The 16,777-nt window shown below is 33.7% G+C and overlaps 1 protein-coding gene and 1 long non-coding RNA gene across 2 annotated transcripts in view; one reads left to right on the top strand and one right to left on the bottom strand.

The window, feature by feature from the left end:
- LOC306670514 overlaps window positions 1–16,777 on the bottom strand; it is a 1,027,288-nt gene that overhangs the window by 292,583 nt on the left and 717,928 nt on the right. The gene's annotated exons all lie outside the window — the stretch shown is intronic.
- The window catches only part of ECT2 (epithelial cell transforming 2), a 75,308-nt gene that overhangs the window by 54,291 nt on the left and 4,240 nt on the right, over window positions 1–16,777 (top strand). The window contains exons 22-24 of the mRNA XM_079155128.1: window positions 1,668–1,822; window positions 15,465–15,572; window positions 16,530–16,676. Coding sequence (XP_079011254.1) covers window positions 1,668–1,822; window positions 15,465–15,572; window positions 16,530–16,676 — 410 coding nt within the window. The remainder of the gene's footprint in view (window positions 1–1,667; window positions 1,823–15,464; window positions 15,573–16,529; window positions 16,677–16,777) is intronic.

The raw sequence follows: 16,777 nt of genomic DNA, 5'->3' as shown, positions 1-16,777 counted from the left end.
TACTGTTATAAAATATTTGGTATTGTTAACTTATAAAGAGTTAAAGTTTATTTATTTTGGCTTGTAGTTACGGAGGTTTCAGTCCATGACTTACTAGACCCATTAGTTTGATTCTGTCATGAGACAGCATGATATGTCATGGAGTATGTGCTGGAGTAGTATTCACCTCATGGCTGGCATGTGGAAAGAGGAGGAGGAAGAGACCAAGAGACTGGAGTCCCACAGTCTTCTTCATGGACATGCTAACAATAACCTAAAACCTCCTTCTCGACCCCACTCTTAAAAGTTTTCAGACTCCCTGTAATGCCTAGCTGGGGATGAAGCCTTTAGTAGATGGACCTTTGGATGATGTTCCATATCCAAGTCATAGCTGTACTGAAGAAAGCTTCTTTGGTAGTATTTAGGGTGGGTGCTTGATATTGCCAACAATTTTTGTGATGCTGGGGATAGAACCCAGGGCTTCATGCATGCTAACCAAGCACTTGACCACTGAGCCACACCTCCAGCCCTAAAACAGTGTTACCTGTTTACTTGTCACCTAATGATGTGTTTTCATGCCCATAGTTTGAATGTTAGGGATACATTTTTTAAAAAAATATTTCGTTTAAGTTGTAGATGGACACACTACCTTTATTTTATTTTTATGCGGTGCTGAGGATCGAACCCAGGGCCTCACGCATGCTAGGCGAGTGCTCTACCACAACCCCAGCCTGGGCATACATTTTTATAATGTAAGCTTTTTGTATTACCGATTCCTCTAATGTTAGAAGTTTTCAGTTTATGAGAAACAATTCTTAAAGAAACTTGAGCAGCAACTTAAATTCCTGTTTTCATTTAGTTGCCAAACTCTGGATTTATTAAGGGTAATTTGGGACATTTATTTAATTGTCAAACTCTAGGTTTATTAAGGTAAATGAGATATTTAAATAACTTCAATGTTTTAGAGTTTTTGTTATGAAAGAGTTCATTGTTTAAAATAGGTTCTGTTTCTGCATCTTGGGCACAAAACATTTAATAATGGTTTTAATGTTTGGGCACATTCATTTAATGTGATTTAAGTATGTTGTTAATTGAATAATTCTTTTTTTTCCACATTTTTTATTCTTACATTAGAGTCGCATTTAATGATGAAATTTGTTGTTACATATTCTTACATGCACATAACACAACACTATTGTTGGTCCAATATCACTCCCAGCACTTCCCCCTCCCTCCCCTCTTCCTGCCCCACTGATCCCTTTCCTCTACTGGTCTCCCTTTGGTAATGCCATTTTAATTTGAAACAAATTCTAGAATTCTAAGAAATGAAATAATTTTTTCTTAAAATTCATCATAGAAAATATTAAATGTCATGGAAAATCCTGCTTACTTAATGTTACTAAGTTGGTTCCTTACATGGTTGGAACCTTACATGGTTGGTTCCTTACATGGTATGCTATTATTTTTGTAATTCTTACTAGTTTTTCAACTTAACATGGTGATATTCTGTATATTTTCAAATAGACTTTTTTTTTAACTCATGATTTCTTTTTTGTTTAATTGAAATAAAGGGGACAGGGAGGGTGGAGAAGAGATCATTGTATTGGAATTTTGGTACTCTGAGGAAAGTAAACTTAAAAATCTCCAAGGAGTAACACTTAATGTTTGTGGTTATTTTGGAACCCTAGATTGCCATAATGCTTTTGCCTTGCTTGTAAGGCCACCAACAGAGCAGGCAAATGTGCTGCTCAGTTTCCAGATGACATCAGATGAACTTCCAAAAGAAAACTGGTTAAAGATGCTGTGTCGACATGTAGCCAACACCATTTGTAAAGCAGATGCTGTAAGTCCTTTAACCTATGCTGTAATGAAAATTTAAAGTCCATGGCAGTGCATTCAAACTAAACTTGTATATTTCTAATGACTTCTTAATTATGAGTATCAGAGAATTTCGTGTATATGCAGAAAAGCTAATTTAATAAGTTATTTTGGAAAAGATATTTGAAAGTTTAGGCATGCGAAACATTCTTTGAGTCCCTAGCTTGCAGACAGGCCCTCATAGCCTTCTAACTCCAGTGATTGATATGGTGAGGTTTTGGGGACTTGTAACAAACCCTGTAATCTTCCATTCTATCACTATGTCTTTAATTGGATAATTTAATCTGTTTGCATCTAAAGTAATTATTGAAAGGTAAGGTCTTATTACAGCCATTTTGTTATTTGTTTTCTAATTTTATTGTAGTTCCTTACTTTATTATAGTCTTCTTTGTGTTAAGTGATACCCCAGTAGTGCATCTTGATTCATTGCTTATTATTTTGGGGTTGTCTTACAGATTTTTGCTTTGTGGTTACCAGGAGACTTACAAAAAACATGTTTTGATTTTAGCAGACTATTTTGAAAGAATAGCAATTTCATATGATTATAAAGATAAGAGACACAAAAAGAAAAAGAAAATACACTAATAAAAAACTTCACTTTCACTTGATTCCTCCCCACATTTTGAAGTGTGGATGTACTACTTTACATCTTTCTGCATTGCCTGTCTCTTTAACTTATTAATGTAGTTATTGTTTTTGTTTTTTTTTTTTTTTAGTCTTCATATTAAAGATAGAATGGTTTACAAACCATGTATAGAGCATTCTGCATTTGTCTCTAGTTAGTGAGTTTTAAGCCTTCCCATGTTTTCATCTTACTTATTAATGTCTTCTTTCTGTTTGAAGAACTCCTTTTAGAATTTCTTGCAGGACAGGTATGGCAGAGATGTATTCCCTCAGCTTTTATTTATTGGGAAATGTCTATATCACATTTTCATTTCTTAAGTATAGCTTTGCTGGCTGCAGTATTGAATGGCAGGGTTTTTTTGGTTTGGTTTGGTTTGGTTTTGGGTTATTTTGGTTTTCTTTCTCCCTTTCCTTTCTTCCCCTCCCCTTTCTTTCCCTTTCCCTCCCCTGTCCGTCAGTCCATCTGTCCTTCCATCCATCATATTTTAAATTTTGCTTAGTACGTTCTTCAGCTCAAGAATTTCTGTTTGGTTTAATTTTTTAAAAATTGCTTCTCTCTGAAAGTTTCTCTGTGAGATTGAATCTTTTCTCTCTCTTCTTTTCCTTCCCTTGAAGCTTGATGAATTTCCTTAAAACAGCCATTTTATATTTCCTATTAGAGGTAGGTATCGTGGCACATTACTGTAATCCCAGTGACTCAGGAGGCTAAGGTAGAGGGTTAAAAATTCAAGGCTAGTCTCAGCAACTTAGTGAGGCCCTATCTCAAAATAAAAATGACTGGGAATATGGATCAGTGGTGAAGTATCTCTGGGTTCAATCCCCAGTATCAAAATTTTTAAAATTTTTATTTTGGAGAGTTCATCCATACTGGTTACTATCTAGTCAGTTTCTGGTGTTATTCTGACCATTAGATGAGGTCATGATTTTCTGAAAGCTCACAATCCTTGGTGTGTGACATCCTCTGGGCATTGAAAAATTGGTATTTATTCCAATCTTTTTATTCTGGTTTCATGCCTGTTCAGAAATTTAAGGCAGACTAGTTATGTTCTCTGAACCTGTAGTTACTTCTGCTACTTCAGTAGTGACTACAGGCACCCCTAAGTCCATGTTAATCATCTGCTGTGTTGTCATTGTCTCAATACTAGAGAGCTGTCCAAGTCCAAGCTTGTCTCAAATCTGTAGTTGGTTTGTTGTTCTGTGTGAAATAGGAATACTAACAAAAGGTACTCCATCCCTTCAAGTCTCTGTCTCTTTCAGGCTGTGATAGGTCAAGATGCCTTATCCAGTGACTTGTGGTTGGGTACTACAGGATTCTACCTGGCTCTGAGACATGCCACACTCTGAGTCCACAACCCATCATAACCAGCAAAGCAATATAGTAGGAAGAAGCAAAGTCCACAATGATAGGATGCCTGCTGCTGGGTGAACTTGTCTCAAGCAAGGCCCAAGACTGCTTCAAGCAGACACAGGTGATGCCGACTGGAATAGAAATATGAAAAACTGGGCCACATGACTCCATCTGGTACTGGAACTTTTACAGAGACCATCCTTGGACATAGGCCTTGAGATTAGTGCTGTTAGGATCTGCCCAGTGTTAGGTTTCACCAGCTTAGCACAAAGTTCCAAGGCAATCCTGTGCTACTTGCCCTGCCCTTCTCTCAGCAAATGGAGGTTTGTTGGTAAAGACAGTCACTTACTTGACCACCACAACTGCATTGTACCTGAGTCTCATAGTCCTAAGTACCTATATAATATGTCTCTGACATGCACCCAGTCCAATGCTGCAGCTAGTAAGCCAAAAATGAGTCTGTTCCTCCAGTGTGCAGGTTTCTGCTGGTGCCAGAGCAAGTTCAGAGGCTCCATCTGTGAGTATTGGCCAGGCCATAGCTATGCTCAGGGGTTAGTGGTGGAGAAAGTCTTGTGGTCACTAATGCTGGCACTAAATTGGGTCATAGCTGAGTCTTATAACCACAGAAACCTGCATAGGTTGGGTGTGGGCTGTCTTGGGCCTATTTCAAGACTGGTAGTGATGTAGGTCAAAATTTGAGTCTGGCTGAATAAGTGGTCCACACTGACTAAAAATCTGTAATCCGAAATGCTCCAAAATTCAAATTTTTTTGAGCACTACATTGTCTCATTAATAGAACATTTTGGATTTCAGATTTTTGTATTAGAGATTTGCTCGATCTATAGAAAGGAGAGAGCATTTTGTTCTATTACAGTGATTATTAATAATAGTATTTTATTTTATTTTATTGAAAGCAAGAAAGGGTTGTAGCATGTTAGTTTTCCTTTCAGAATAAATGACCAGTCCATTTTTCTCACAACACCTCTTAAAACCAAATACCATCATGAAGATATAATTATCTTTGTAGCATTCAAATTAAAGTGAAGATAGATGATAAAATCAAAATATTAAAGTTAAATGATCTGCCAGAAATCTAGTAGCCTGTAATAGATCTTGGATGAAATCTAGGTTGGTTCCCTAAAAGTTCATTTGAAATGTTCTCCATGTATAAGGTAGACATATGATAGATATAGCGTCCTTAACTCTTTGCACCAATAACGTAGAGAATAGAATGTAAGGATATAATAGATGATTCTTTCAGTAGAGTAGTACTATAATTGAGATTTTCCTGGATATTCCTGTGGTAATAAAACATTTTATCATAGTTAAATCTGACCTTGAAAAACATTTATCATAATGTAGTTTATAAAATAGATAATCCTTAATTTAAAAATTTCCCACTAAATATTTTGAACAATAAACAGACCTCTTGATTCATTTGTTTTTTAAAATTTCTATGGGCCAAGAATGCATTTGGTCACACAAAAAAAATGTTGTGCATATAACAGAATGCTCAGAAGAAAATGGTGAAGACAGCTTAGACAGTTTTGTTGTTATTGTTGATATTGAGAATTGATTGAACCCTGGGGTGCTTTACCACTGAGCTACATCCCCAGCCCTATATTTTATTTTTTATTTTGAGACAGGGTTTCACTGAGTTGCTTAGGACCTCACTAAATTGCTATCACCCTTAAATTAGCCATCCTCATACCTCAGCCTCAGAAGTCACTGAGATTACAGGTGTGTGCCACTATGCCTGACTGAAGACAGCTTAAAGATTAAAAAACTACCTCTTTTAAGGAAGAATTTCTTTTATAGTTCTAGGTGTTCATATATAAAATGGACTTCTTTACAGTATAGTGATTCCTCATTATAGAAATGACTTCTGCATTGTCAGGAAGTGAGACTTGATGGCTTGTGTAGTCCTTTCCTTAACCTTAATGTTAAAGTGTGAAGTTAAATACACAGTATGACTACAAAAGTAGAACTGAAATATAAGTAATGAATGAAAAAGTTTCATAAAACATAATTTTCCACAAGATGGCAGCAAACATTTAACTATGTTCTGATTTATATTCTTATCCCACAAAATTATTTCAATCTGTTAAAATTTTTCTTAGAATTTTGTTTGTAAATTCAGATATTTAGTGGCTTCTCTTTCCTGCATTTAAAATTTTGCCCATAGTAAATTTTTAAAAAAAGTCCTGAGTCAGTATTCTGAGAACATTTTGCCATGTTGAGAGATTGTGTTTTTAAATATATAAATACAAAAGACACAAACATATACATGTAAAAGATATTAAAATCTCTCATACTTTGAATCGATAATTTTTGTCTTCCTATTATATATTTCTTGATGCCCTAAATAATGGGAGCTTGCTTATTATTATTAAGTACAACTGTTTTATTCTATAATAATGTTTCATGACATTTTCATTTGTAATACCCCTTGTAAATGACTTATTAGGACTTTCAGGCTGAAAGAAAATTTAATTTTTTTTTAAACATATAAAACTAAGGCCAAGAGGAGTGACCTTAATATAAAATTTAGGCTTTCTTACTGTTGGTCAAACCTTCTTGATAGTGTTTTTTCCCATGGAGATGATATCCCATATTCTGTTATTTCAGAATTTAAAGCTTGTTGAAAATATCTCTCAGAATACTTAGGTATGTGTTTTTTAATCTCTTGCTAATATGTGGTCTTTAGTTGCATACTTCCTATTTTGAGGTTCATATATATTACCTGCTGTTAAGTGATATCTTTGTTAGATCATTTCAGATTTCTATCTCTAATCTCCAAAGTATAATTTTATTAATAAATGGATGTAAGCAGTGTTACCCTGCCTCCCAATTCGATTAGTCTAGGAGCAACTTGCTTGAGTTTGAAATGCTTAGGACCATAAATATTTCAGATTTTGTATTTTTTCAGATTTTTAAATATTTACATACACATATGAGATATGTTGGAGATGCAATCCAGTTTAAACATGAAATTCATTTGTGTTTCATATGTACTGCATATACAGTGTGAAGGTAACTTCATACAATATTTTTAGTGCACCTACATTCACGTGATCTGTCACACGAGATCAGGTGTGAAATTTTCCAGTTATGGTGTTTTATCAGTTTTTTAAAAATTTTGGATCTTGGAGCATTTTAGATTTTTGGATTAGGGATGCTCAACTTACAGTAAATGGTTAATATATATGTCTGTTATTAATATTACCTTAAGTTGACCAAATCAAAAGCTCTAAGCTATAAACATGATCATAGAGTTTGAGGAAATCCCTGAGGTACAGGTTAAGTGAGGGAGGGGATACAAGAGAGTAGTTTTTGTTGTTGTTTCTTTAGCATTTGGGAATTTGAGGACTAATGGGAAAGGAGAGCTTAGGGAAAGCGGGGAAAGGACAAGAATCTGATAACTCAGCTGTAGATAGGATTATTATCTTAGAATGTCAGAAATGCTAGAAAATTTTCTGTGATTTAACACCCATGAATAGTTATATGATCTGTAGCAGAGGCTCTGTTTCTCTTGAATATGATATTATATATTTCAACAGGAAAGATTAATTTCTGTTTCTAATCTTAAATTCAGCAAGTCTTTCTTTCAAACTAGTCTTAGGTAAATGTGAATTAGGAGCTGATTGAAAAAAATCTTGCCCTTCCAAAATTTCTTTAATGCTTAGCATACTTTAAATAAGTCAAATTGTTTTAAGAATTCTATTTAGCATGTTATAAAAAATGAGTTTTGGCTATACTATACATTTTATTTTATTTTAACAAATATTTAATTTTTTAAATTAGTTATACATGACAGTAGAATGCATACATCATTTATAATGCAGTGTAATTTCTCATTCTTCTGGTTATACATGATGTAGAATCCCACCAGTCATATACTTATGTACACAGGGTAATAATAATTCATTCTACTATCCTTCTTATCCTCATACCCTATCCCCTTCCTTCAATCCCCTCTACCTAATCTAAAGTAACTCTGTTCTTCTCTAGCCCTTCCCCATTGTGAATTAGCATATGCATATCAGAGAAAACAGTTGGCTTTTGGTGTTTTAGGATTGGCGTATTTCACTTAGCATGATATTCTGCATCCATTTACCAGCAAATCTCATAATTTCATTCTTTAAGGCTGAGTAATATTCCATTGTGTGTGTGTGTGTATATATGTATGTATGTGTACGTATGTACACATCACATTTTCTTTTATCCATTCATTTATTGAAGGGTACCTAGTTTAGCTATTGTGAATTGAGCTTCTATAAGCATTGATATGGCTGTTAACACTGTACTGTGCCAATTTTAAGTTCTCTGGGTATAAACAGAGAAGTGGGATAGCTAGGTCAACTGGTGGTACCATTTCAAGTTTTCTGAGGAATCTCCATACTGCTTTCCATAATGGTTGCACCAATTTGCAGTCCCACCAGCAATGTATGAGTGTACCTTTGTCCCCACATCCTCACGAACATTTATTGTTGCTTGTATTCTTGAAAATTGCTATTCTGACTGGTGTAAGATGAAATCTTAGAGTACTTTTAATTTGCATTTCTCTAATTGCTAGAGATGATGAACATTTTTCATATATTTGTTGAACAAATGTATATCTTCTGTGAAGTATCTACTCAGTTTCTTAGCCCATTTATTGATTGGGATGTTTTGGGGGGTTTTTGGTGTTAAGTTTTTTAAGTCCTTTATATATCCTGGAGATTAATGCTCTATCTGAGGTGCATGTGGTAAAGATTCTCTCCCATTCTGTAGACTCTCTCTTCACATTATTGATTATTTCCTTTGCTGAGAAAAAAGATTTGTAGTTTGAATTCGTCCCATTTATTGATTCTTGACTTTACTTCTTGTGCTTTAGGAGTCTTGTTACGGAAGTCAGATCCTAAGCTGACATGGTGAAGATTTGGGCCTACTTTTTCTTCTGTTAGACATAGGGTCTCTATTCTAGTGCCTAAGTTTTTGATCTGCTTTGAGTTGAGATTCATGCAGGGTGAGAGATAAGGGCTTCATTTCATTTTGTTACATGTGAATTTCCAGTTTTCCTACACAATTTGTGGAATAGACTATCTTTTCTCCTTTGTCTAGTATGAGATAACTATATTTTTGTGGATTTGTGTTTGTGTCTTCTATTTTGTACCATTGGCCTGCATGTCTCTTTTGGTGCCAAAACCATGCTGTTTTTGTTACTATTGCTCTGCAGTATAGTTTAAGGTCTGGTATTGTGATGCCTCCTGTTTCACTTTTCTTGCTAAGGTTTGCTTTGGCTATTCTGGGTCTTATTTTTCCAAATGAATTTTATGATTGCTTTTTCTATGAAGAATGTCACTGGGATTTTAATTGGAATTACATTAAGTCTGTATAACACTTTTGGTCGTATGGCCATTTTGACAATATTCTGCCTATCAGGAACATGGGAGATCTTTCCATCTTTAAAGGTCTTCTTCAATTTCTTTCTTTAGTGTTCTCTAGTTTTCATTGTAGAGGTCTTGAGGTCTTTGTAGAGGTCTTTCACCTCTTTTGTTAGATTGATTCCCAAGTTTTTTTTTTTTTTTTTTTTTTTAAAGCTATAGTAGTGAATGGGGTAGTTTTTCTAATTTCTCTTTCAGTAGATTTGTCACTAATGTTAAGGCACCTGTTTGATTTATGGGTGTTGGTTTTATTACCTGCTACTTTGCTGAATTCATTTATGAGTTCTAGAAGTTTTCTGGTGTAATTTTTTGGATCTTCTAAGTATAGAATCATGTCATTGGCAAATAGTGATAGTTTGAGTTCTTTTTTTCCTATTCGTATCCCTTTAATTTCTTTCATCTGTTTGATTGCTCTGGCTAGAGTTTCAAGGACAGTGTTGAATAGAAGGGGTGAAAGAGGACATCCTTTGTCTTGTTCCAGTGTTTAGAAGGACTACTTTAAATTTTTCCTCATTTAGAATGATGTTGACCTTGGGTTTAGCATTAATATAGCTTTTACGATGTTGAGGTATTTTCTTACTCTCTTTTGAACATGAAGGGGTTCTGTATTTTGTCAAATGCTTTTTCTGCATTTATTGAGATGATCATATGATTCTTGTTTTTAAGTCTATTGATGTGATGAATTATGTTTATTCATTTCCATATGTTGAACCATTGTTGCATCTCTGGGATGAACCCCACTTGATTGTGGTGAACTATCTTTTTAATATGTTTTTGTATGCCTTTTGAAAGAATTTTATTGAGAAGTTTTGCATCTGTGTTCATACGGGATATTGGTCTGAAGTTTTCTTTCTTTGGTGTGTCTTTTTCTGGGTGATATTAGCCTCATAGAATGAGTTTGGAAGGGTTCCTTCTTTTTCTATTTCATGGAATACTTTGAGGAGTATTGGTATTTATTCTTTGAAGATCTTGTAGAACTCAGCTGAGAATCCTTGTCCTGGGCTTTTCTTTTTTGGTAGGCTTTTGATGGCATTTTCTATTTCATTACTTGTAATTGACCTGTTTAAGTCATGTTTTAGTTTTGTTTTATAAATTTGGAGGAAGAGATTAAAATATAGAAATAATTTTTTTAGAAGAGAGAATGAGAAAGAAGCCTAAGACTACTGGTAAGTTTTGCCCACTGAACTTTTGTCTGACTTTCTGTATTTTTTTTTCTTTCGTGCCAAGAGGAGAGGAAGTACTTCATCTTTACATTTTTGAAAAGGGCCATATTGTCATTTCAGCCACTAGTGAACTATCTAGATGTTAACCCTTTCAGTCATTCTAGGCCCAGAGCCTTCTAGGGATGTAAGATCTTATATCTCTTTTCCCTTACCCCAAATCGGAGAGAGTTTATTTGTTCATTTATAGAAAACCTGAAACTGTTTTTTTCCCTTTTTGGTTCAGAGGTGGTTATTATATGCTAGATAAAAGTTGTGATAACAATAGGAAAAACTGAGAATAAACTTACTAATACGTTTTTTTCTTTAGTAGCAACTGTTAGAGTTTTATATTTTAGAGACCTTCAATTATAAAAAGTATTTCACCAATATTGAGTATACTTGGAGTTAGTTTCATTACCTATACATTGATAGATTTTGCATGTAAATATTTTATTTGAGGAGTAAATTTAACATATCAGTTTGGCTTGGCTTTATGTTCATACCGATTTTTACTTTCTATTTTACAATAATATTTGCACGTAAGAGCAAAATCAAATAAATAAAGGTAAACTGCAATAAAATGTCTCAACCCTTTCCTTCTAATCTTTCTTTTCAAAGATATAACCTTTGATATTCTCTTTCTGGAAGTACTAAGCATGGATATAAAGCCTTCTTTGAAAGTGTGCATTAATTATATTAATTTTCAGGCAGTTGTCTAGAATACTATCTTAAATGGGTATTTTGGCTGTTTCTAAGTTATTCCCCACCCCTCTTTTGGTACTACTTCCCTTGCAGACCTTTTTTATTTTTTAATTTGAGACAGGGTCTCACCAAGTTGCTTAGCACCTTGCTCAATTGCTTTCGAGTCTGGCCTTGGATATGGCATTCCTTCTGCCTTAGCCTCTGGAATTGCAGGGATTACAGACATGTGCCACTGTGCCTGCCTTATTTTCTGTTTCTTTGGTGGTCTTTGTTTTCTTTTCTTTTCTTTTTTTTCTCCATACTGGGGATTGAATGTAGGGCCTTGTGCATATTAGGCAAATGGTCTACCACTTAGTTATATCCCTGAATCTTTGATAAGTGTATGTTAATTTTTTAACCAATCACTTTAATAAATGAGTTCCTTTATTGTTTCTATTTTTTCCCAACTAATCCCATTGGATTTTTTAGCTTTCAGTTTTCAAAATGTCATAATTCAGATAAGCATTGGCAAATTACTTTGTAGTTTAAAAACAAAACATAATGATGGAAAATGTATTTAAATGTCAAAACATTCTTTTTTCTGCGTGTGCATGAGCACAAAAAGTTTCTACTGAGGCTGGGATGTGGCTCAGTGGTAGGGTACTTACCTAGTATTCTTAAGGCTCTAGGTTACATCCCCAGCACTGCCAACAACAGCAATAAAGATTCTGGAGCCAAGTGTGGCTCCAGGATGCTGAGACAGGATGACCTTTTGAGCCTATGAGTTTGAGGCTATCTTAGCAATGTAGCAAGATCCCATCTCGGGGAAAGGAAGAAAAAAAAAAAAAAAAAAGGATATATAGCCTAGCCTAGTAGTGACAATGTAGTCATCTTACATTGTATCAAGTACATTGATGTTTGTATGATGGAATTCCCTAAAGACTTATTTCTCAGAATGTATGCCTATTGTTAAAGCAGCCACACAGCTCCACTTACTTTATGGTGCCATTTTTATACCAATAAAGGAAACATGATCCCGTTACTATGACCTGTAGGAAATATTTTTCTTTTAATTTTCTGGTATTGGGGATTGAACCCAGGGATACTCTACTACTTAGTTACATATGCATCCCTTTTCTTTTTTATTTTGAGACAGGTTCTAAGTTACTTAGTCTTACCTTGAACTTGGGATCCTTCTGCCTCAGCTCTCTGTTCAGTTCCCCCTGTTCAGTTATTTTGCAAATGATTGTGAAGATGATTAAGACCTTGAAAACTATCAGGATTTTTAACAAAATTTAATAAAGTAGCCAAATAATATGTAAATATATACTTATCAGTGGTTTTCCTTGGTGCTAGTAGTCACCATTTAGAAAGTATAGGAAATGAAGATCTCTCTTCCAATAAAATTTGGCATGAGTGGGTTGGGGAGATAGTTAAGTTGGTAGAGTGCTTGCCTTGCATGCACAAGGCCTGGGTTCAATCCCCAGCACCACAAAAAAAAAAAAAAAAAAAAATCAAAACCAAACAAAAAAAATTGGCATGAAATAACCACAAATGGTCTCATAAGAAACACACAAAAACCATTTTAAGAAAACGATAATACTGAGACACCTGTGATATTCCTGAATGAGAATAATGACTACCACAAAGGTGTCAAATTGCCTTTAATTAATTTACAAATTTATTGCCATGTCTATAAAATCCTGGGAAATTTTAGAATTTTACAGTATAATTCCAAAGATGATTTTTAAAGAAAAAGCAATGATACCTAAGAAAATTTAGAAAACACTAATTTCTTTGTGAGACATTAAATTCTATTTTTTGAAGTTTTCATAATCAACATTACTGCTCAGTTTCAGAAATTTATAGATGAACCAAGAAAAGGGATAAATGACTTTGAAATACAAGCCTTTATGGTATTATAAATGTAGAAACCCTAACACTGACAACTGGATGTCTGTCCTAAACTTATACACATTAGTTATAGATAAATACAAGAATTAAATGAAAAAAAAAAAATTTCAAAAACATAAGAAAATGTAGGTGACGCATATTAGCTCTTTAGGGAAATACTTGGTCAGCACAGAAGCTATCTGAGACTAGAAATAGCATCTATATTGTTTAACAGTGAGATATTTGTTAAAATAATCAGGAATGTAACAATTATATAAAGGAATCACAACATCAAACATCAATTTTTATGTCAGAATTAAATGAAATCTTTTAAAACTGAATAATGAATAATTACAATATAAAAAAGTAATTAGAAATATAAAATCTGAGACAAAATAAATATTAGGGGAAATATTGACAAAGTTGGCCAATTATTTCCTTTCTTAAAAGTTTATTTCATAATTAAATACAAAAAGCTGTGCTATTCCATTAGAAAAATGGGCAAATTATATATAAGATAGACAATTTGTAAATGAAGTTTTAGAAGCTAGAAAATATACCTAGCTACCTAGTAATATAAAGCAATAGAGTTTAAGAAAGCAATCTGTCTTTTTTGGGGAGAGGGGTGGGTACTGGGGATTAAACCCAGGGTGCTCTGCCACTGAACTATTTTGTGGCAGTGTCTTGCCAAGTAATCCAGGCTGACCTCAAACTTGCAATCCTTCTGCCTTAGCCTCCTAAATTGCAGGAATTAGAGGCATGCACCACCGTGTCTGGCTGTCAAATTATTTTGCAAACCAAGTTGCAATTTTTTTTTTTTTTTTTTAAATTTAAGGAAGTAACCCAGGACTAATGAGGTAAGATAGACTCTTTCCTGATCTACCAGTGGGAATATAGTAACAGTATACCTGTTTTGGAAAGCAGTTTATACATCAGGAATTTAAAAATGTTCATTCTCTGCTTTTCTACTTCTAATGTTCTAGCTTAGAAAATGATATAATCAGAAAAGACTTGTCAGCTGTTTGTTAAGAATAATTCCTATGAGTAATTAATGACTTTAAAAAGGCAGAACACAACTGATTTAAAAACATAAGAGACAAAACTAAATAATATGACTCTAATTTTGTTATAAAAACATTTTTATGTAGGTAGGAAAATATCTGTGAGAAATACTAAACTATAAATAGTAATTGGTTAGTAGAGTTTGAGTGATGTATATTATTCTAAACTTGTGCCTTAGTAACATTATTTAGGTTAATTAGTAAAATTTTGAAAAAGATACTGATAATTTTAAATGCTGTTACTTTATTGAGATTAGATAAACCCAAGAATCATTTAATAAACAGATCAAGTGGGACAAAGAAGGTCTTGAGCAGGCAGACTGGGTTTGGTTGTTGTAATGAAGAAATTAGAGGTTTATCAAAATTAAGGCTGTCTATGTGACTTTCAGGGGTGGAAAGCCAGAGTAGGCAATTAAAATTATTGAGTATAGTATAGTGTACCTTGTGTATGTTAAAAGACAATATTTTATCTCAAAATATTTCTGTGCATTATCTTGTTTTAGCCTTATGAATACTATGAATTAGATATAACGTTTTCTAATATTTGAACGTGTAAAATTTTCAGAAAAATATTTTTCCCACAATTTTGTATAAAATTCTCTGTAGCAACAGAATGAATATGCCGGAAGACATAGTCTTAGTGTTAGAGTTAGTGAAGCAGTTTGCCTATGCAGAGTCTAGATATATACATTTTAAGTAAAATTATTTGTAGGAATATGCAAGTCATCTTGTTTAACTTGTTTTCTCTGAAAGCCAAAACAGTTTGAACAAGTAATATTTGAATGACTTACAGATTATTTATCTCACTTAAGGTAAATTTTGGTCAATGACTCTTGGCTTATATGAAGTCTTTGATTCCTTTGGGAATGTGATATAAACTATGAACCCTCTCCTCAGAAAAATACACAAATTTTGCACACAATTTTCCTGATTTTTATCTGTTGTGACCCTCGGAGTGCTTAATCACAAGTTTAGAACCTCTCATTCCAAATGCAGATTGAGGAAGGAGAAAAGTAGAAAAATGATTAAATCTTAATTTGCAATTGATTAAGGTTTTTATTGGTTTTGTAGTGGCTTTATACTTAAACACTAAGACTGCTCACTTTCTGAAGTTGTTAGTTTTAGGGTTGTTAGTATGATTCCATATTGATGTCTCTTTCTCATTGCAGTGAAATATTCATTTACTGAATACTTATTTTATGCTATCTTTAAATTAGTGTATTCCGTAGTAGAAATTATTTCAAGCACATTACAAATCTTGGGTGACTCAATTTACAAATATTCCCATATGTATACATGTGCTTGATTTAGAAGGTTTGAATTTAGAAGCAATTGTTTTCATAATTTTAAAGTAATAATTGTTTTTCAACAGGAGAATCTTATTTACACTGCTGATCCAGAGTCCTTTGAAGTGAATACTAAAGATATGGATAGTACATTGAGTAGAGCATCTAGAGCAATAAAAAAGACTTCCAAAAAGGTGAGTTTTAGAGAAATTATTTGACATATCTCTAAAATATGCTTTAAGATTATATTCAAATAATATGCCATAAATATTGTCTAAAGACAGTCTGTACAACAAAGCCATTCTTTGGTTCTAGGAAATTGCCCACAGAAATGAGATAATAGTTTTAGTTCAGTAGCTTCTTTGTCAAAGCAATTATAATAACTTGCTATCCCTCCCATTCTTGTCACAGTGGTATGTCTATGAATTACACCTCAGTGGCAATGTGCTCTTGGTGTTTTACGTCTAGATAAGTGTTTATTCATCTTAAATATTGCCTCATTTTTTTTTTTTTTTTTTTGTAGCAAAGGGCTAATGACTGTGTCTGGGGACCTAGAATCTATTCGTGACTCTAGAAATATATAGAAGTACGTTTAAATCTTCTCATGATGAAGATGACTTCCTTCCTTATCAGAATTATTGATAATAAGACTTTTTAAAAGTAGAACTAGAATTTTAAGGTCAAGGGTAATTTGCAATCAGATAGCTAACTCTTAGATTCATAAGTTTAATATAATTTTGTTTTCTTTCCCTGTAAAGGATAGGCTTTGTGCCATCTTTGTATCTCCCATCACTTTAACATTTATGATATATAGTAGAGCAACATGTTGAAAGATGATTAAAAGAAACTCTCACTCTTCCAACAAAGAAATTGAGGTTCAAATGATTTTTCATGAAAGGTTTCACAAGACTGTGACAGAATCAGACCATAACCTAGGTGTCTTATCTCCCAGACTGCTTTTTCCTTCCCAGTCTCCTTTCTTTCATAGAACTTCAGTGCTTTCTAAATGCAAGATAGAGTAATCTACAACTTACATTTTCTCACTGCTTTATTCCCTATAGAATTCTACCACATACTACGTGTAGAAAATTGTATATTTGGCTTTCTTTATGCACTTACCAGGTACATAAATTATAACTTTTTAATTCTAGGTTACAAGAGCATTTTCTTTCTCCAAAACTCCAAAAAGAGCTCTACGAATGGCTCTTATGCCATCACATAGCTCAGTGGAGGGAAGAAGTCCTCCCAGCAGTGATAAACATGGAGTGAGTCGTCTGCCTAGCACATCATCATTAGCAGTAAGTGTTTCTGATTTAATGGGCTAAATGACTTAACTCATGGAGTTGGTTTAGCATTTGTTAGCATTTTAAAATGGAAATATTACTGTCTCCCATCCCTT

The sequence above is a fragment of the Sciurus vulgaris genome (assembly GCF_902686455.1).
Source record: "Sciurus vulgaris genome assembly, chromosome: 10".
In the NCBI taxonomy this organism is placed as follows: domain Eukaryota; kingdom Metazoa; phylum Chordata; class Mammalia; order Rodentia; family Sciuridae; genus Sciurus; species Sciurus vulgaris.
The sequence above is the reverse complement of the archived record's forward strand: the minus strand, read 5'-3'. Positions and strand labels throughout refer to the sequence as shown.